This window comes from Pleuronectes platessa, chromosome 20 (genome assembly GCF_947347685.1).
Source record: "Pleuronectes platessa chromosome 20, fPlePla1.1, whole genome shotgun sequence".
NCBI classification, from domain to species: Eukaryota; Metazoa; Chordata; class Actinopteri; order Pleuronectiformes; family Pleuronectidae; genus Pleuronectes; species Pleuronectes platessa.
The window spans coordinates 8,310,714-8,331,897 of NC_070645.1; the positions used below are offsets into that span (position 1 = coordinate 8,310,714).

At 43.2% G+C, this 21,184-nt stretch overlaps 2 protein-coding genes across 4 annotated transcripts; one reads left to right on the plus strand and one right to left on the minus strand.

The window, feature by feature from the left end:
- Positions 1 to 54: 54 nt before the first annotated feature.
- abhd10b (abhydrolase domain containing 10, depalmitoylase b) lies at positions 55 to 4,569 on the minus strand. The gene is made up of 5 exons (XM_053412386.1): positions 4,458 to 4,569; positions 3,769 to 3,955; positions 2,425 to 2,536; positions 946 to 1,083; positions 55 to 834 (listed from the first exon to the last, which is right to left on the minus strand). Exons 1-5 carry the CDS (start codon positions 4,549 to 4,551, stop codon positions 493 to 495), a joined length of 873 nt encoding a protein of 290 aa, XP_053268361.1. The 5' UTR covers positions 4,552 to 4,569; the 3' UTR covers positions 55 to 492.
- Positions 4,570 to 5,649: 1,080 nt separating this feature from the next.
- Positions 5,650 to 13,122, plus strand: ythdf3 (YTH N6-methyladenosine RNA binding protein F3). Of its 3 annotated transcripts, none has more exons than XM_053412384.1 (5): positions 5,650 to 5,722; positions 6,402 to 6,426; positions 7,007 to 7,086; positions 7,542 to 9,374; positions 12,038 to 13,122. In XM_053412384.1, exons 1-5 carry the CDS (start codon positions 5,720 to 5,722, stop codon positions 12,059 to 12,061), a joined length of 1,965 nt encoding a protein of 654 aa, XP_053268359.1. In that variant the 5' UTR covers positions 5,650 to 5,719; the 3' UTR covers positions 12,062 to 13,122. The 3 variants fall into 3 exon arrangements, with proteins under 3 accessions (XP_053268359.1, XP_053268358.1, XP_053268360.1); XM_053412383.1 differs by having other exon boundaries at positions 5,651 to 6,003; XM_053412385.1 differs by having other exon boundaries at positions 5,651 to 5,938.
- Positions 13,123 to 21,184: the final 8,062 nt, after the last annotated feature.

Genomic DNA, 21,184 nt, shown 5'->3' on the forward strand with positions numbered 1-21,184 from the left:
CTTCATTGATAAAGACGGATGTTTCTTCCGTTCATGACAGAGTGCACGTGGTGGTAACAGACTGAGACCTGCACTCTAGTGTGCAGAGGTTTTATTGGCCAAAATGGGTGAAAAGTGATTCGTTTTTAAAAGGCACAGGGAAAACTAAGGATTTAATTAAAGAGGGAGAAGAAACAGTCAAACAGTAAGAACAGTGGCAGAGACAACAGCAATGGCAGACCTAGTAATGGCTGACAAGCATGACAGTCGATGGAACAACCTGGAACACAAACAAATGCAACCTGAAGATATAAGGGAGCAGCTAGCAGCTGTGGTGGCATGTGAAAATACCAGATGACACACAGGGAGAATAACAGACGGTTAAAAGGTCATATTTGGCAGAGAGACATGCTTTTGTTTGGTAATTTCCTTGAGGGTTGACTTCCTGGTAAACGTCTCTTGTTAACTCAGCAACCTCTCAAGCTTGCCACTCCCCCCCCACACATCCCTTCCTCAGACCAGAGTGGTCAGCTTGTCTATGAGATCGTCAATAGTGTAGACCATGAGCTTGATGTCGTCCTTCTCTTTCATGCGGTGCTGGCCATGTCGCCGCAGGATGACATCCACGTCAGGACTGAGGACGCGTTCCGCCACCTGCATGGAGATGTGCCAGGGGACGTCCTCGTCTTTGAGCCCGTGGATGAGTCGCACGGGACAGGTGATGGGGATGGGACTCTGGAGCACACAGTGATTTTCTGCCTCACGCAGAAAGTCCATGTTAAACTTGTAAACACCCTCTTCCGAGTGTTTGGTGGGAACTGTCCACTCCCCCTTCTCCTCAAACTCCTTACGTGCCTGCAGATTCCAAAGAGGACAAATCACTCTTAGAAAACTAAATGCTTTGCAAACTTTCAAAACGACAAAAAAACAACACGTACTGTATTTTATACTATTATATATTCCTACCTCCAGAGAAAGCGAGTTGAACGATGTGACAAGATGATCTGCAGCCGTGGAGATGCCCACCAGTGCAGCGGTCTTGTCTGGTCTTGCAATGGCTGCCAGCAGCATGAGCCAACCACCTATACTGGAACCCACCATTATCTACGAGTAAGAAAAAAAACAAAAAAACATTGTAAATCAAATGATTATCAGAAACAAACAAATCATGATTTAAAACATTGCATAACCTCCTCCAGTTTCAGGCAGTATCATCGTGGTAGTGGAAGACTAATAACATCACAGATGTGGTCGCACAGTGCCACTGTCTGGGGGTATTGAGAATTACAAACATGAAATATGAGGAAAGAGGATTTTAATTCCATTTCAAACTAGAATGGAACTCAGTGGAGCACAAACCTCCACCAAGGCAAAATAACCCTACAAATAAAAGTCTTAATGAGATGACATTCCCCTCCCAGCAAACTCAAAATATGTTACATACTTGTGAAGTTTCATTTAAGAATTGGAAATGGTTTGAGTTCTGCTCTGGGAATGAAATGATTCAAGATGGACAGATGCTTGAATGAACAACTTCTTCTCGCATTATATGACAGAGGAATAAAAAGGAAGTAGTCTGCAGCACATTGACCGAACTCATAGAATTTAACGCCATAAAAATATATGTGATTATTTCCTGGGTTAAAATGTCTATTCCAGGATTGGTCCCATTGCCCGGGTGAGCAGCAAACTAAAATGGGTTCCTCCTTGACTAAATGCCCCTTCCTCCACAATGTTTAATGCAAATCGGTTTAGTACTTTTGGTGTAATGCTGCGTATAGATCAACAAACTTGGGTAAAACCTGATCTCTAAAGCAGAGATAACAATCCATGCTGATATCTAATGCAACTATTTTATTGATTTTCTTATTTGTACCTTTTTGACATTTTGCCGAGAGCAAATACAGGTTTTAAAAAGGGTAATTTACTGTTAATTCAATATCAGATCTCAGTCCAGTAGTGTTGAGCTACGAGAGTCAAACATCAGAAATCTTATATTGTGTTTACAAAACAAGCATTTTTGATTCCTCCTCTCATGATTAAAAAATACCAGAGGCTGCCTGTGTGTAACAGATGTTTACATTATAAAGAATGTTAGTATTTGAACTGTGAGATCTACTTGCCTATATTTTAAATGTATGAATATTGAACAACTATAATCGTGTAATTGTAGCTCTGAACTGAAATCAATACTTGACATGCTTCACCCTTTCCCCCTTAAATCAGTCTGCTTAAAATACAATAATATGAAACCAGACATTTAAAAGTTGCTCACATAAAAAGCTCAGAAAGTGCCCATTCTTGAAAGCAAGATTTCAGACACAGATATTGTTTGTAATGCATCGAAATCAATAACAGACAGTGTCAGACTTTTCATTCCGAACATATTTGATAACCTCATTGCTTACTTAACACCAGTACTTATGGTCTCTTAAAACGAATTACCTGTGGCCCCTCTGCTAACTCATCCAACACAAAAAGGACGTCTTTTTTCCAGGTACCAATCGTTCCTTCTGCTAGCACCCCCTCTGAGGCCCCATGTCCCGTGTAGTCAAACCTGGGAAAACATGGATGAAACAGGCCAAGGCCATGTTATCACAGGGTAAAACAAGTATAAGCCATGAGAGGCCGTGGACAAGGTTCATTGTATTTTGCTTATTTAGGACATTTTGAGTACAGCACTTAACATGAGACCGAGCCTTTACTGTATGTGTTTGGTATGATGAGCCATATCTTTTATATTGAACCACCTATGAGACATATCTGAATGGTTGGAAGGGTTTTTAAAAATATCAAAACTATTCTTTGATTTAATCACACAGTTGTCCAACCGAGAATTTCAAAGAATTCAATGTATTTATAGTGTAAAATATAAATGTTTTCTATTTTTTCCAAATGATTAATTGCTAGTTGCATGCTTATATTACCTTATTATCTCTGATCATAATCCCATGTTAATTTGTAACTTTCTGCTGTTGACAGAGAACTGCTAATCTAACTTAATCTGAAGTAGCAAGACTTCTTCCTTCCTTTCAATCCCAGTCCACCAACCACTTATATAAAAACTAGCCTCACATACTGGCTGCATGTGCTTGATCTCTCGTTCTCTCATCAGGAGCTGTAGGAGTGTAAATGTGGGTGTGCGGTGGGTGCATGCATTTATTTTAGTTCTTTGCAAATCCTGCGCCTTACTCTGAATCATCCGAGTTGAGTTCAGTGTGATACATGTATAGATTTTCCTGATGTGTACATACATATTTTGTTAGATAGATAGATACATTATTAATCCCGAGGGAAATTAAGGCATCCAGTATCTCACAAAACAGTCAAACACAAGAGTATGAGAATAATAAAAGGTCAAAATAAGTCAAGAATAACTAACCCTAACCCTACATGAAGTATAAAGTGATTGAAAGACACAAGTAACCAAAGTATCTATATAAATATAGATTTAAAGATAAATAACTTAAGCTATACAAAGTTGTGCATTATAGACTAACATAGCCTGTCAAATGATGGTATAGCAGACGTGAGAGTGTTTAAAAACAAGATTAAAACTTAAAAATACAAGATAAACATAGGCAGCCTAGTGACATGGTTACATTGTCACTTTTTGTCGATAATGCGGCTGTTTCTCAGTTTTTTCTCAGTTTTTGAAAGACAAAACCCCAGGCTATAAAATCCCAGAGCTTGTGTGTGTGAAGCAGGTCTGTTGTCATGGTCTGTTGTTGCACCTGCATTTCTCTGTGCGTGTGTGTCCCTCTTGTGTGTTGTGTGTAACAGTCTTACCTAAGGTACGAGTGACCCAGTGACCTACAAAACTCCTCCAGCGCCTCGGCTTTCTGTCCGTTCATGTTGGAGCCATAGCCAGGGAGGAAGACCACACCAGGGCTCTTCCCCTTCACTTTCCTGTAGGCCAGCTTTGGGAGCTCCGGTCTGGAGGCAAACTGCACTGTGGACTTGTGTCTTCTGTCTCCTGGTGGACACATGGTGGGGGGGGGGGGGGGCAAAGTACCATTACTATGGGAAAACATGTTATGTAAACCAAGGCTGTGTGTGCGTCTGCTGAATCAGAAAACACAACTCTGCTGGATCAGAACATCACATCCCCTTTTCTGAGATGAAGCCTCTTGATGCTAATTAGCTTCATAAGGCTCCTTGATGCTAATTGGGAAACAGCACATGGAGACTAAGGAGGCGGTGCTACTCACATCAGACACGCATATGAATGATCTTAACATATCAACCCACAACTACGCGAAACCAGTGAATGACTAAATGTCTACAAATGCGTTTGAAACCAACGCAATCGACGCAAAGTCAGCCCACACACGTTGACGCTGCGCCGTTTCCATGCCCTACATTCTAAAGACGACGCAGTGAGCGAGCCACACCCCCTCCCCGAGCCCTGAAACGGCCTCGTGTCGAACTCCAGCTTTCACGGACGAGGAGTATACAAATCGGAGAATGTCGCCAACCTGCCAGAAGCCTCGAAGACGAAGCTGCGAATCCTCCATGACTTGAAATCTGTGAAAGTCCTCTGCGCCAGCACCTCAGCGCCACCGCAGCCATACTGCCCCGAGACTTCTGAGCGAGTATCGCGAGAGCAGCGAGAGCGAGAAGTAGCAGAAGGTCCTCGTTTACCGGTGAGGCCATGATAAGTTAAATTATATTGTTACACGTTTTATTCATGGGATAAGAGGAATAAAAATACAAGGTACAAATAAAAGTCTAACATTTTCAAATTTTGTCCAATATTCCACTTAATTTCCAAGATATTATTAATAGTGTTGATATATCAATATAACATGACACACTTATATTGATGTTTAGGTGTGGGATGAATGACATTTTTTGAATTTCAGTTCGGAGCACAAAGCCTCAGCCGCCCAGAATAAATAAATTTAAAAAAAAATTATTGACAAAGTATTGTCCAGTTATTTTTTACATTTTGAGGTATAAATATGGATATCATTCACTAACATAGCAGTACCAAAACCAAAATAATTTTTTTAGTATTAAATTATACTAATAATGATACTTATGTTGGTATTGTCAGTATTTATCTTATTTATTCATTTTTTTTAAAAATTGTATCTTAGTTGTAGGTGCTACTCAATATAATCCAGCAGAGTATTTGATTCTTCATTGTGACATTTCTGGACAGTAGTCGAATAAATATTGGTATAATTCCCACCAAAGTAATGTTGTTAGTATTACAATTTCTTTAAAAAATAGGCTGTATAGTATGTATTATTTCAATATTGCAGCTAGTGATGTGGAGCAAATGTCATGTACTTTATAAGATATTTGGTAGTTAAACTAATTAAATTAAATAAATTAATAATAATATTATGGGTTCTTCATGGTTTTGGTTATAAATGCTTCTTAAAATCTTCTTAAAATCTAAATTCACTCTGTGAAATGCAGTGAAAATACTCAAGTATAGTACAAGTACCTGAAATAAAAAGGTCAGTACAAATGTAATCGGTTTCTTTTCTGCTTTATCTGTATTTGTATTGTATTTTCAGTAGACAGCCCCGAGCAGCCTATAACGAACTGATGGTTTATTTCAGCATCAGTGATGGTTTGTTTAAATGTGCAGTGGGAGAACTGGGGAGGCTGTGACAGTCATGTGAAGAGCGTGTGTAACATGACTCAGAGCGTCACAAGCGGAAGGTCACGGAGCAGCAGGACGGAACGGAAGCGGGAGTAAAGAGCCGATCCGCCATTGTGGAATATGGTGAGAGACATTCCGGAGAGACGCTCGTCACTTTCAGATTGACCCGCTAATCACCGTCCGTGGCCGGATCGCACACACGCTCTTCGACCGCGTCGCCGTCGGAAGAAGCAACCCAGAAGCAGCGGATCGTCGTCGGGGAAGGAAGATCGCAGCCTCGCAGCGTTCGCGGAGAGAAGCCGAGAGACGAGCCCGGAGAGAGGCAGGGGGGAAGCCGCGGTCAGTGTCACACACAGCGGATCAGTGTCGGTTCCTGGAGGATGTCTGCGACCACCGTCGATCAGGTTCGTGTGGGGTCGGTGCTGTGGATTAGCTAAAGCAGCAGCGGTGCCGATTGAAACTTTGCCCTCCCCCTCCCCCGTCGAAAAAACAGTTTGATCCGGTTCGGCTCGCCGGATCAAACGGGCTAAATAAAGTCTTTGGATACGTGATAGCTTCTTTAGCCGTCATGTAGGCCAACCGTGCCGCCGACCCAGTCCAGCTTCATCCGGCTGCCAATGCGGCACCGTTTACTGGATGTCACCGCGTCTGACATCCGGTCAATAACGTGAAGCAACCTGTGAATGGCTCCAGGCTGAGGTTACCACACTGCATTGTGTGGTAATCCATGGAGGATATGTCTGTGTGTGTTTCCTGTGCTAATCTGTCAATACACTCATCTGTTGTTTTTCCATTATTCCAGAGACCCAAAGGACAAGGAAATAAAGGTACGTTTTTTTTTTTCTAAACAGGAAATATGATGCCGTGCTGAAACTGTAGTCTGATAGAAGTGGTGGGATGAAATATCGATACGGCGATATATCGTCCTCCTGACTCGTGAGATTACACACACGATACGATTTCCTTGCACCAAATATCGATTGCACGTGTGGAAGTTGACTAGGCCTAAAGAGGAACTAAAATAAGACTTTATGCACTTCCCCATATATGGTTTTATCTTAGTTTGTGTCAAACTTCCCACGTTGCAGTAAATAAGTACACGTGAACTGCACGCAACCTCTTTAGCAGTGTTTTTTATTCTTCCTCAGTTAGACAGATATCATGATGTAAATGATTGTCCTGCAGCACATTGATTTTTGCAGAATCGCTGCATTGTGATATTGTCGTTATCCTGGGTCATTAGTTTGTGTATCGTATGGTAAGTCACCCTGCGATTCCCTACCCTAATGTTAACAGTCCTTAGATCTGTGTTTGTTTGTTTTTAAGTACGTCTACTACATAACCTATGACTATAACATTATCTATATAGTGATGACATGACCTAATGACCTCTTTCTCCATCCATAGTGCAAAACGGATCAATGCATCAAAAGGATAGTGTGAACGATGATGATTTTGAGCCTTACTTAAGCGGCCAGGCAAATCAGGTAACAGTATATCATAAGCCTCTTTTCCACTGGTCAAGAAGACCCACTAACATCTGGCATTTGCCTTTTAATGGGAGCAAATTCAATTCATTTGATGCATCGTCCTGATGTAACATGACGTACTCGAGAAAGAAAACAGAAAGGCAAACTACTTATGGCAATGGAAAATAAGTCAATTGCCCTTTTCTTGTGGGTTTACCTGCATTATTAAAAAAAAGCTAACTGCGAATGTTGGTGTAAAAGAAGAAAGTGTGTAATCTATCGTCAGTTCTCATTTTATAATCTCATACTATCAGCAAACATAAAGCACTATTGTCTCTACAGTTTGCTTAATTTTTTCTTTTTTTCCCCTTAAGCTATCAAACACTGCAACATCCCTATGTTGTTGGTTTTTGAATTGCTCCGCCTATGATTCTGTATAAAACATTAACTGCTAATCCTTCTCTTCTATACAGAGTAACAACTATCAACCAATGTCTGACCCCTACATGCCGAGCTACTATGCTCCATCCATTGGTTTCCCTTACTCTCTGGGAGAGGCTGCTTGGTCCACAGCAGGAGACCCCCCCATGCCCTACCTAGCTACCTATGGACAGATGAGCAATGGCGAGCCGCACTTCATCCCTGACGGCGTCTTCAGCCAGCAAGGTGCCCTGGGGAACACGCCTCCCTTCCTCGGCCAGCACGGCTTCAACTTCTTCCCTGGTAATGCAGACTTTTCCACCTGGGGTACCAGTGTCTCTCAGGGACAGTCCACACAGAGCTCAGTGTACAGCAACAGCTATGGGTACGCCCCCAGCTCACTGGGCCGAGCCATAACGGATGGACAGGCGGGCTTTGGCAGCGACACCCAGCTCAGTAAGGTGCCGGTACTGAACAGCATTGAGCAGGGTATGACAGGGTTAAAACTGGGTACGGACATGGTGGCAGCTGTCACCAAAACCGTGGGCTCTCCCTTAGGAGGCACAGCAGGTATGACCAGCATGGCAGCCAATAACCTCCCTCCGTCTGTTAGCTCGTCAGTGCCTAAACCCGCCTCCTGGGCAGCCATCGCCAAGAAGCCGGCCAAGCCGCTGCCCAAGGTCAAACCCAAAGTCAACATGGGGATGGGGGGAATCGCCACCATTCCTCCACCCCCCATAAAGCACAATATGAACATTGGTACTTGGGACGATAAGGGCTCTCTGAATAAGCCCCCATTAGCTCAGACTATGATGCCCCAACAGCCTCTAGTGCAGCAACCTCTCTTAGCTCAGCCCTTACTGCAGAGCCCTCTGCCCCCCCAGCATCAACACCAGCCCCAGCATCACCACCAACAACAACACCACCACCAACAACAACACCACCACCAACAACACCAACAACAACAACACCACCAACAACAACAACAACACCACCAACAACAACACCAACATCACCAACACCAACACCACCAACACCAGCCCTTCCAACTCCAGTCTCTCCAGTCCCCCCAGCATCCCCAGCATCACCAACACCCCCAGCATCCCCAGCACCCCCAGCATCCCCAGCATCCCCAGCAACTGCCCCCTGGCCCTCCTCACATGCACCTTTCCTCTCAGCATGGCCCCCCACAGCCCATGCATCAACAACAACCCCAGCAGCCCGGCCCGCCTCCCAACCGCTGGGTGGCTCCCAGGAACCGGGGCGAGGGCTTCGGTTTTGGTGGGGGGGTCCCCCTAAGTGCCTCCCCTTGCTCGGGAGAGGTGCACCCGGTGCTGGAGAAACTCCGGGCCCTCAACAACTACAACTCCAAAGACTTTGACTGGAACTTGAAAAACGGACGTGTTTTCATAATCAAGAGCTACTCAGAAGATGACATCCACCGCGCCATCAAGTACTCCATCTGGTGCAGTACAGAACATGGCAACAAGCGCCTGGATGGTGCCTACCGCTCACTGGGCAACAAGGGGCCCCTGTACCTGGTGTTCAGTGTCAACGGCAGTGGGCACTTCTGTGGCGTGGCCGAGATGCGCTCACCGGTGGACTACAATGCCTACGCGGGCGTCTGGTCTCAGGACAAGTGGAAGGGCAAGTTCGAGGTGAAGTGGGTTTTCATCAAAGATGTGCCCAACAACCAGCTGCGACATATCCGGCTGGAGAACAATGACAACAAGCCAGTGACCAACTCCAGGGACACTCAGGAAGTGCCGCTGGAGAAGGCCAAGCAAGTGCTTAAAATTATCGCCACTTACAAGCATACCACCTCAATCTTTGATGACTTTGCACATTATGAGAATCGTCAGGAAGAGGAGGAGGCTCTGAGGAAGGTGAGATAAACGCACACTCAACTAAAAAGATTGTCTGTATGCATGAGACACTTCACATAATTTGGCCTTCAATTCAAACAGAGGCTAGCTTTCACTGAGCGGCTGCTACAGGCTGCAGCCAAACTGTCGTCAGCTGATCTCCCTCAACCTGCTCTTAGACACAGATAGTACCGTCCGGTCGCCGCGTGACCGTTCTGACGTAAACGGAAGTTCTCCGAGGGCCTGACATGCCACCATTACTCATGAGCAGGTTCAGGAATGTCTGATTCCTCATCAGCCATCTTGTGCTGTTGAGATTGCGATGATCTGGCCAAGTGGAGCTGGATGCATAGAGGTTTCCTGAAATAGCCCACATTCCTGGCATTCCTCCTCTCAGACAAAGGCAGATGTATGCTCTGATCTCCCTTTGAACACCGAGCCGTTCTGCTCTCCGCGGGCTCCTCATGCTTTATTAGTCTTTAACAACATAAGCCCTCGGCCTGCAAACTGGCTGCAGTTAGCCTCCGAGCTCAGCTGTTCTGAAGGGTGGATTTTTAAAAAACGTTTTCTTGCAAAAACACATTATAAAATGCATGATTACATGTGCCTGTGCACACAGTTCTAACAGGCGCACACACTGTGCAAGAGGGTAAACTGAAATATGTTGCAGTGGTAACAACAGTGGTGTAGCACAAATGTTAGTTTAAGTAGTAAAACCTCAGTGGGGAGCTACTGCTGTGGAAAACCAGCAGCCGAGGAGAGAATAACATGTTGTCACCGCTGGAATTCAGCTGCAGCCATTCTTAGATCCACCAGTATGCTAATCTAATTGCGTTCAGAAAACCCCCATGACCTGCTCCCTGCTTCCCCCCCTTTCCTCCCACCGCCCCATTGATGCTGTATCGACTCCTCGCTACTGACCTTGTTAATATGCGCCGGGTTACTTTCTCATAAATATTTCAAGTCAATGTTTTCAGGCTTCTGAAAACAACCTGTCAGTAGGAAGCCTGTTTCATCCGGCGCCGTGCAGCCACTGCACTGTGCAGCTTTTGTAGCCTTGACCTCCTACATGACAGCACCGGCCCGCGTGAGGCCTCACCCGCCTCCGCCTGACAAGGTTAATTGTTCTCAGTTGTTTGGGCCCGTCCTTCCCGAACTTTGAGACATGTCAAACCAGCACAGCCACCTGCGCTGCAGCACTTTCCCAAAGTGCTTTTTAAGATCACTGTGGATCCAAATGTTTGTCCAGGATGGAATTAGCATAACTATTTTGGTAATTAATACATAGAGCTGAGCTGCTTAATTCCCCTGCATGTGCTGTATTAAGCTCGTGGCACATGGAGTGAATGCCAGTCTGCTGTAATGTGTCGTACCAGTAAAGCTGGAAGTTAGTGGGTTGATCTTTATTACTGGAATATCAATTAAGTCTAAGTCCTATTATTAAGTCAGGTGCTGAAAAAGGAAAATGTAATTTTTTTTGTTTTTTATGAAGAAATGAATCGGTTTACTTACTTTCATTATTACACTCTGGTTGTAATACAATATATTATTTAGATACTTTAAATTGATATGAGCTGAGGTGTCATAGATCTTTCCCAGATCGCTGACATGGACTCTCACTCCCCAGGGAGAACATAGTTGAGTCTGTGTCATCTGTGCGTGAAGATCCCCGGCCTATTTTGACTTTTTTCTTTCTTCTTTAATGAGAAAACACAACACATTCTGGAATAGTTGTGATATCTTGGGATTTTTTGAATGCATTTGTTCCAGTCTTGTGTTTTCCTGTAGCCAAGTGACGGTTGATACGACAAGTCGAGGACCGCTCAGTATTTTGGTCATTTTCTGGAGTCGGGTCCTTAAGTCTCAGAAAGTTTAGCAAACTGGTACTTTCCAAAGAAAAAGAGAAGCCAAACTGTAGAGGGACTGTTCTCAAAGAGCCAGAATAGACAGAGGCCCGTTTGTGTTGAGTCTCCTTTCAACAGCACATTTCTATTATATATTCCTCTTAGTAGTTTTTGAGATGCCCACTTGGTTCCTTGAACAAATAGAAGAGATTCAAAATAAATAGTTGAAACTCACTGAAGCTTTTAGTTGAAATATGAGATTATCACAAACATATTGCTATCTGCGTTTATGTTAGCAAATATGAAGACTTTTATTATACTGAATAAAAAAATGCAGGAATGATTTGCACTTCTGTAAACATTTTAGGTGCGAAGAAGTTTATTTTCTTATTTCAAGCTCTACATATTTTATTGATAGTTATTTATTTAAAAGTTCATGGTTCAACTGTAAAATATTGAGGCTCTTATATTTTTTAACTTTAAGGGTTTAAAAACTATTTTAGGAATTATTACCACATTTTTAAATATGTATATCAGCCAATATAAAGGTATTGTAAATGTTCTACTCCATAATATCGGTGTTTGCATTCGGGCTCTAGAAGATATTTGAAAGAGAAACCTACTTTCTCGGAGATGAAGGTCATTAGGAGACTCGTACAAAAGGAGACCAACACAATCAGAGCATTCTATCAGTACATGTTGTTCAAGAAGTGAAATCAATACCGATTACCAACATAAATGAGTTTTGATTATCTCTGTTATCTGTTGGTGTCCCAATGTCTTGTTCTGGTGCCATCCACTGATTATCTCTTCTCGGTGTGTTCTTCCCTCTCTTTCCAGGAGCGCAATAGAAATAAACAGTAACCTTCGAGCAAGCTCTCTGCTAGAACTGCAACACTAATGATGTAGGACCTTAAATAAAAATTTGCCTAACCAGGAGGGGGAGGAGGAGGAGAGGCTCTCGCAGTCTTTCCCGCTGAAGACGACAACGTTTCGGAACACTTGAACACGCCCATCGATGGACTCATCTGTATCCGTTGACTGGTGCATCAAACCCCCGTGATCCCGTCTCACGAGAAGAGAAGAACCCACTTTGAGAACTCTCGTCTTTAAAGCACTTTCAGTCCTTCTCAACAGCCTCTACCAACACCCTTAACTCTCTAACTCTCTGTTCTTCTATGATTTTTCTTTGTGAGCAACTAACTGACTAACCCAGAGTAGTCAGAAGATTTCACCAGGCTTAATTGTCTTTTCTTTTTTCTTTTTTTAAGAATGCCTCAAATGTTAGGGATGTTTCTGAGCCTTGTTAGCTCCTGGAGAGAATTATGATGATATGTATAAATTAATCTCGTACTTGAATCCGTGTCCAGCCAGTCTGATCGTCCCTCCGACAGAGGCTGTGGATGATTGACGGGCGGGGGGGAAATAATTGGGAAACAGCCACAGTCATGCCAATCATAGGATGTATCCTCTCTCGACCTGTTCCCCTTCCTTTCTTCATCTGTTTCCGTGTACTAAAAGATTACAGTTACGCAGCCGGTCGGCACAAGTCGGCCCGTGCATATCTTTTTTTTCTTTTCTTTTCTCTTTCTCTCTCTCTTGTGATTCTGTCATTCTGAAGTGCATTTGTCTGAGGAGAAACCTGCTGCTCTGACAGAGCCGGCCGCGGCCTCCTGTGGGCCCGGTGGGCGACTGTCTCTGCTCTAATGTCGACGTACGCCACCGTACCTTCCGACTCAATCAGACTGTCCGTCCTCCGCAACTCTTAGAACTTTTGGGAGAACTCCCGCAACCCCCTCCCCCCCTCCTGCTCGGCCCCACCGGGACTCCCCCCAAAACGGCAAGATATCAACTGCAAGGATGTGACAGTTTTCTCCTCTAGGTAACTCACTAGCTAAATAAAAATTACCCATGTTTAGCGCAAATGTTGTTTTGTGCTTTTTTTCTCTGGAAATGTTTGCATGACTTCTGGGCCTTTTCACAGCAGCATCACACACATGAAAATATATATCAGCTGCTGGAGTAGGAGCAGATCTTCCCTTTAGGTAAACTTGTGTATTTACAGTTATGGCACCTTCACTTTGGCACATTACCGATAGTGGATGTGAAGTGTGTTGGCACCCAGAGGCTGACATTGACCATAAAGTTGAAACATCGAAGCTGTTCAATAAATAGACCAGAAGACGACACCACGTCCACATGTCTGCTATGTGTGAAGCAGATCTGACAATCTGCAGCGGGTTGGTCACAATGCAGTTTGAACCATACAGCTACAAATACTGAAGCACACACACTTCACTGTAAAAGCTACTGACTAATGGGAAAAGTACAGGGAACTAATATTAAAAATTAAAAAACAATCTAAACAATATTGCTGGACATTTCTCAAACAGATATATGCATTACAGGTTATTTGAATGAATAGTTACTCAGAATTGAGAAATCATGAACTTCTCAAATACTCACTTCACTACATTTGACATTTAGTTACTTTTCAGATGAACACCAACCACATAAAAGGCTTTTAGCAAGGACTCTGACATTATTTAATAATAGTTGAGGTTCTTTGACATGTTTCAGATGTCTGTGAACTGTTAGCAGTTCCTCCAGAGAAATTTACCCATTTTAAATACATTTCAGATGATCCATTATATAACATAGATACAAAGATCAGAGAAGAGAACACAAAACACATAATAACTGATTTGTGTGTTTGAACTTTACTTTTCTTCTTCTCTACCACAGTAAAGATCTCATGAGCCCTCAGATTGAACTTGTGACCCTTCGGAGGGGCCCACCCCCGAGGGTTGGCAACCACTGGAGCAAAATATCAATGACCAGCTTCATCTCTCACAGCTACAACAGACCGATGACATTCTGATGCATCAGTATTAACAGTTTTATGTAAAAAAATATATAATAACACAGTAGCTAATAATACAGCTGTACTCTTTCTTAAGTAGGATTTTGAAGGCAGAACTTATACTGATACTAATGTTGGACGAATTATGTGACACGTCCATTGTGTATGTTTGCTGCACAGACCAGCAGGGGGCGTCCTGATCCAAACATAATGTAAATCACAATGAGGTCAAGATAGTATTAAGTCCCTGACTGCTACAAATAATCAATCAAATACAACTATCAAGTCCATTTTACATCTCTGGGATAAAGATGGACCCAAACCTGACGGGTGTGAGGAGCATCTCGTCCTTACAGTCTCTGGTCGTTGCAAAGAACCTTGACATCTGCATTGGAAGCTTTTTAAACATGACCCAGAACTCACTTATTTTTACTTCCACTTTGACTGACAGGGCTTTTAATAGACATTAACACGAGAGAGCAACTTCATCTGAAGTGATTTGTAAAGGAAAACCCATGCTTTATTAATCGATACAGAATTTCAGTGGTGATCACAAACATCAAGATCAAGATTTTTTATATCTGAATGTGCAGTTTGGGCTGCAACAATTCTACGCTGTCACAACAACTGGGAAGATGTTATCAGAATCAAGTTTGGCCCCCAAATTATAAATGTTCAATTATGTGACTCATCTACGTAACAATGTTTTACAACAAACAACTGAGAGATTTCTACACACAAATACATCATTACAGAATATGTGGAATGTTCCTGTCTGCTGTTTTTAATCATGTACCAATCAGTCTAATCTAAACTGCTGTTACTGAGACCAACTAGAAATCATTTTAAATACTTTTTTGAACATTAGAGCATAAACCTTATAACAGAAATAGAAATAATGACAAAACACATATTAACATTGTTAAATAAATAAAACTTAGAGTTTAATAGACTTGATCAATGAAACACCATCAGTAGAGAAAATACAAGGCCAAGCTCTGTTACTTATAGACATTGCTTGTAGACAGAAGATGTTCTGTTTGTGTTACACATATTAATACGTCCTTAAATTAAAGAAAAAAATAACTCAAGGACACCACTTAATTTGAAAATAGCAATATACATTTGTCAACTATGTGCAAAGGTATTTTTTATTGGGATATTGATATTCTCCATGCACCCTTTCCCTTCAGTGTGTGTCCACCAGGGTGCGCCACCACATCATGTTCTGTCACCCATGTCCTCATCTCCCAGGACCCACCACAAATCCCCTTTTTCTTCTAAAGCCCCCCCCCCAACTCCTACAGACACAATTACACCAGGATGAGAAGCACTTGTTGTTCTTCCACAGCTTCTGGGGCAATTAATGCCAGCTCACCAGGCTGTGCAGTGAGAGGTGGAGAGGGAGAGGAGAGGATGTGACAGAAATCCCCCTTTATGTTTGTGGAGGAGGAGGAAAGAGCTGTAATTAAAACATTGGAGGCTCCGCGTCGCGACTTCTCTCCTCTGTGTGTTCATTTGTGCATCCATCAGGTTTTTCGCAGGCGGCCTTTGAAAAGACCACACTCCTCCTGCCTCCATTTGTCTGCGAACACAACAGACACACCAAGGAGGGAACTTGCTATCTGTTCACCACACAATGCTCCAACAATGACTAGCTGTGAGTGTGATGGTGCTGAGATGTGCTAATTCTCAAATATGCGAAACACTGATTTGATTGGAGGCCTATGATGTGATGTGGATTGTACAGAAATATACAGACACTGCAAAACCATGTGTTTGCAGCAGCTTGTCCCGTGACTGGTTAATGACCTTTCTATCATTTAGTTTGCCCTCGTCCACTGTGGCCAAAGCCGTTCCAGGAAAACTTGGATCTCTCTCCACACCATCAAGAAGGGTCTTTCTGCGGAGGGATTTGCTCGAGTGAAGACGCCTTCTGCTGAGCGAGCTGAAATATCTTTGAAGTTTCAGTCACACTCAAGACTCATCAACACACGGCTCAGGGCAAGGTTAGGCCGAGTCTCAGGGTTGGCACTCGCCCAGTGTTTTGAAGGTTTTTCACACTCTGGGCCATGGCGTGTCCCTCGGAGTCCTCACAGAGCATTAGTCCTATTGTTGAGGATGTTAAGTGACGTGCTGTTGATCTTTGAATTATTCTGATTACGTGATTCTCGGCTTCTCCCATTCGCCAGTGAAAATAGCAGATGTGCGAGTACATAAACAGAAATAAATGATGTCAGATGAGCTTTGAGGTGTTAGTCAGCAAATCCAGTTAAAAATAGTCAGCTGTTTTATTTTTCATTTAGAAACTCGAGGGGAAGTCTTCTTCCTGCCCTTTCCCAAGGTGTCTCTGTTGCCATGGCTCTATCATTATCTGTGAACTGAAAGTGGAGGCTGAGCATTTTGCTGAATATGATATGATGTAGATCCGAGGCTGAAAATACTTTATTGTTCTGGGTCCAATGAAAAGAAAAGGTGATCTGCAATGTCATTTTGTTTCTGAATGATTTTCTGTTTATACAGGTGTCGAACAGAGACAATTATTATCACCCACAAGACATTTGTATTTATGTAGAGCTGGGTGGTTCTATTTAACATCACATGTCATGTATTTATATTATAACTGTATCTGTAGTTCAAGCAAAAATAAAGGTTCAAAGAGCAATAGTGCAATTTGGTGTTAAAGCTGTTATTGTCTCGGATGCCCACAGGGAGGCGCCATTCTTAAAAAGGATGCAGATTTAAACCTACCTCGTCAAAGTCTTAACATGGTTATGAACCTTTAGTCACATGTGCTGTCTAATCAGTGACTAGTTCACAACTACATGTATTCACAAAGCACATTTAAAATGACAAATGTTCACCATAGTGCTTTTCAAATAAATCATGGGATCATTTCACTAATGATTATTGACCATTTGCAGACAGTACATAGGAAGATATAGATAAACTTATAAAAAAATACATTATCTTGATAAAATCACAACACAAGGGATATTTTACAAATAACAACAAATAACATAGAGAGGAATAAAAGCCAGAGTGTGGTCAGCCATTGTTTAATTCAAATAATGAAGAGATGGCTGTTTGACGGGTTTTAGGGTTAGGAGTGTAGAGGCTGGATGGGAGACGCCAAGCGATGCCACTACTTGGGGTCAATAATTGAAATAAATAGATCGCTATTGGGTTTTTAACTGGGTAAGTAAAACATCATCACATTTATGAGTATCACTACTATTATTTTAATTATAACAACCAGTCTGACGGAGCTTTAAGATGATAATTACACAACCGTTCCTGGACGCCAACACTGAGTCTGGTTCTGCTGGAGTTCTTTCATGGCAAAGGAGCACGGCAATCACATACATTGTGATTTGGCTCTATACAAATACAATTGAATTGAGTGGAATGGAGAGCTGGGATTGGCCGTCAGATCTGAGGTGTCTGTGGCAGCAGTTCACAAATGTTACCTGGTGCTCGTCCATGTTTCACTTGGAAAAAAACAAAGAAAAGAATCTTAAAATCAATTCGGTACTTGACTGGTGAACCGTGAGGAGAGGCCAGTACAGGGGTGATGTGTGTTTTCTCTTCTTCTTATCAGTAGGGAGTCGTTGCTGCTGCATTTTGAACCTGCTGCAGGCGAGACGGCGCTGACTGACTGATTCCTACATTGAGAGAATTGCAGCAGTCGAGACAACAGGAAGTTGAAGGGATCTAAGATGGAAGAAGCCAGCACTGACAACTGAATTAAAGACACTGAAAATAATGAGATTTCCAGTAGTGAAGGATCCTTAACTCTCACATTTATCTTACGACTGATATAAACAAGACACTAATAAATGGGTAGTAAATTAGAAAATAACCTCTTGCCAGAGGAATTTGGAATTAAAGGGACATTCCAGCAATTTAGCATTGTACATCCATGAAGTTGGTTTCCCATGATGCAGTGGAATCTTTCATTTGATTACTTCCTGCTTGTAAATGTCCAACTCATGTTTGTCATATGCGGTTTATGTTTAAAAATCCAAGTCCTAGCAGATACTTAGGTTTTATTAGGCCACTTACTGATCTGGTAGAATTATCGCTGACTGTTTTAAATACTCTATTGTCCTGGAGATTTATTTATAGTTAGACCATCAGACTGTAAAAAAATCCATAAAGTTTTTACCATGCCTGTCAGTCTTGATATTGATCCTCACTGATGTCGTTGCTCAGGTTGCTCCACCACTTCCTGGAGCCTGTTCGGGTTGTGCGATGAGAGACGCGGCCCTTTTAATGCTGAACCTTGAGCCTTCGTTTGCAGACAGAATTGCATAATGAAAGGGAAATTTATCGGGAACCAATCAAAATGCAAATAGTGTGATTATTCTTTTAGTTAGTTGTGTAATCAACATGAACTTCTAAACAATAAATTAGAGCATAATATTTTGTCTATTGCCAATGCAGCAGGAAGCTTTCGGTGTCAGACATGTTCACACAACAGGAAAAATCCCAGTAACTTTCAGTTGAGGGTTGGCACCTGAGAAGAGAAGGAGGAAGGACATTACATATAAATTCTGCTGCGGAAATCACAGCGTTTTTTTGTTTACATATTGACACCGGCACCAAAAGCTCTTGAATCTCATTGTCTTTCCAAGTTGTCGTCTTGTAAATAAATGGCTCCTCTGTTTCACAAATGGATTTAAATGGCTCGATAGCAAACATGGGTGAAAGTGACTTAACCTGTTTTGGTTTAGGGTTTGGTTTAGGGTTAGAATGTGGTTTAGCCCAATATTTGTTTTTATAATTTCACCAGATACTGTAAATACATGGTAAATATTCAATTCACGAATCCTTCATCTGTATTTGATTTATGAAGCTTTTCCAACAGGAGGATTTACTCATGCAGTGTTTTTAGGCAGGGATCTGTAAGAGCACTCTGGTCAAGCCTGCGTTTGCTGGACAAATGAAATGTTTATGTAATGCATACAGGCAACGTTCAAAGCAACGGGGAATAATTCAAGGCACAGGGTCATTAATCTGTTCAAATGTCTCCTGGCAACAAGAAGCGCTACCGCATCAACGTTGATGCAGCTCCTTGGGCAGGAGAAGGACTTTCCCTGTGTATCACTAATACAAGTGGAGCTATGAATGGGTCTTAGCATAAAGGGGAGCGCCTGTGTATCCAGCCGCAGTTAAGATACTTGCATTTGTCCTTCTGAGATCCCAAAATGGGCGCGTACACGAATAAATAAATTGTGCTTTATGATCCACTGGAGGGTGAGTGCATATGACTAATGGAGAAGAAATAACAGACAGAAAAGCACATGAGAAGGAAAACAAAAAGGAAACGTAGTTTGTGCAAATTCCAAAGGTCTCTTATCTGAGACCATCTGAGAATATGTGGGCCATCGTTATTCATTTTAGAGTAGGTCATGCACAGTCCTGCTTCTGCCCTGAGGTTCCAGGTTATTGTCAATCCACTCTTTAATTTATGGATAAGTGAGAGCAGGGAGAGGGAGGAGGGAGAAAAAAAAGAAGAGCGCACAAGGGAGGGAGGGAGGGAGGGAGCGAGAAGGAGAAAGTAATGAAAGAGCATCAGAGTGAGGTACAAGGAGACCGAGAGGACGGCCGCTGTATTTTTACTCGTTAATTCCTATCTGTGTTTATTATGCTGCACTGCCCTTTTTAGGACACTTGGCGACAACCCGGCAGCAGGACTCATAAATATGAATCTGTAATCTATGGAGCAGATGAGTAAAATATATGAAGTGGAGGAATGAGAGAGCAGCTCATCCGGAGCTCTGGTACCACATCTATCTATACTTCATAACTGGACTGCAGCCTCTTTTTTACACCGCGCTGATGAATTCAAAAGGTTGGAATGTGTTTTTGGTGCTGGGGCCAAGGTTTTGCATCGCAGGGGATAGTGAGGAATTGGAAAGGTCTGAGATGCAATGCATTTCAAATGAAATGAAAAGGTGCCAAAGGAATGAAATATGACATGCTGGCTGCCGGGGCCTGGAGTCCTGGGAGTCACCGGTCGGGACTCTATACCGTATATGTATGTACAGAATGTGTGTGTGTGTGTGTGTGTGTGTGTGTGTGTCTGAGGGAGGATCTAAGTGCATGGCAGTGTGTGAGGTTGAGTGTGTTATGTGATGCCGGCTGCCTCTGCTCCTGTGACTTCCTCTTCCAGCGGCCTCCTGTTCGGGCCTGATGGAGATTAAGGGCCATTAAAGGCTCTCTGCTGCATGTGCAGTTCCTATTGATCACATCGACTCAACCCACTGTAGCCAATGATCCGATTACAAGTGTTGTACCCCCCCCCCCCATCCTTATCCCCTCCCCCTCCTCCTCGCCCCTCCCTTCTCTTCCTCCTTCTTCGCCTACCCTTCGTGGTTCGAGATTCTCTGTGGGGGGTGTGCGACAGCCTCTGCTGATGTCAGCAGTGGGGCATGCCCAGAAGGCCTCACCCCCCCCCCCCCCGCCACTCCACACACACACACGCAGGCAGCCCTCTGTATATCTGCTTGCGTGTCTGTATGTATTTTTGTCTTTTGGCCACGCTGTCCGCTCGCTCATCGTTCCCCCCATTCCTCGCTCCTGTGCTCTCACCGTCTCCCATCCTATCCAAACACAGCGGGGTTGTAATGAACCTTGCTTCCACATGAGAGCGACGGTGGTGAGGCCGTTCCCCATGAAGAGCTAAATGAGTTGAGACAGTCCTAGAGGCATCAGCTCGAACCCCCTCCACCCCCTGCCTCCCCGGTCACCCCCCCCCCCCCTCCCCGTCGCTTGCATGGTCAAACAGCCCTGGGGGAGCTGTCTGCGAGACCACCGAGGTTATTAGCTCTGACAGAGGCTCATGGAAATCGTCTTAGTTTCTGCTGTACAGGGGAGGGTCCCACTCGGCTGCTAATTCAGGGGGATTCCCACGTAACTCGCAGTCTATTCTGAGAAACTCCTGATCTTAAAGCCGTCTGAGCACTTTAGGTGTTTTTCGTTGACGTCACTGAGTCCAGTTTCCTAATGACAGTTTTAATCCCCTATTGTTTCAACTAGCGCCACCAACAGGTCCAGATGTACATTTTTTTATCAATGACATTCCCATCAGCTAGTTTGGTGCTAATTAGCAAATATCC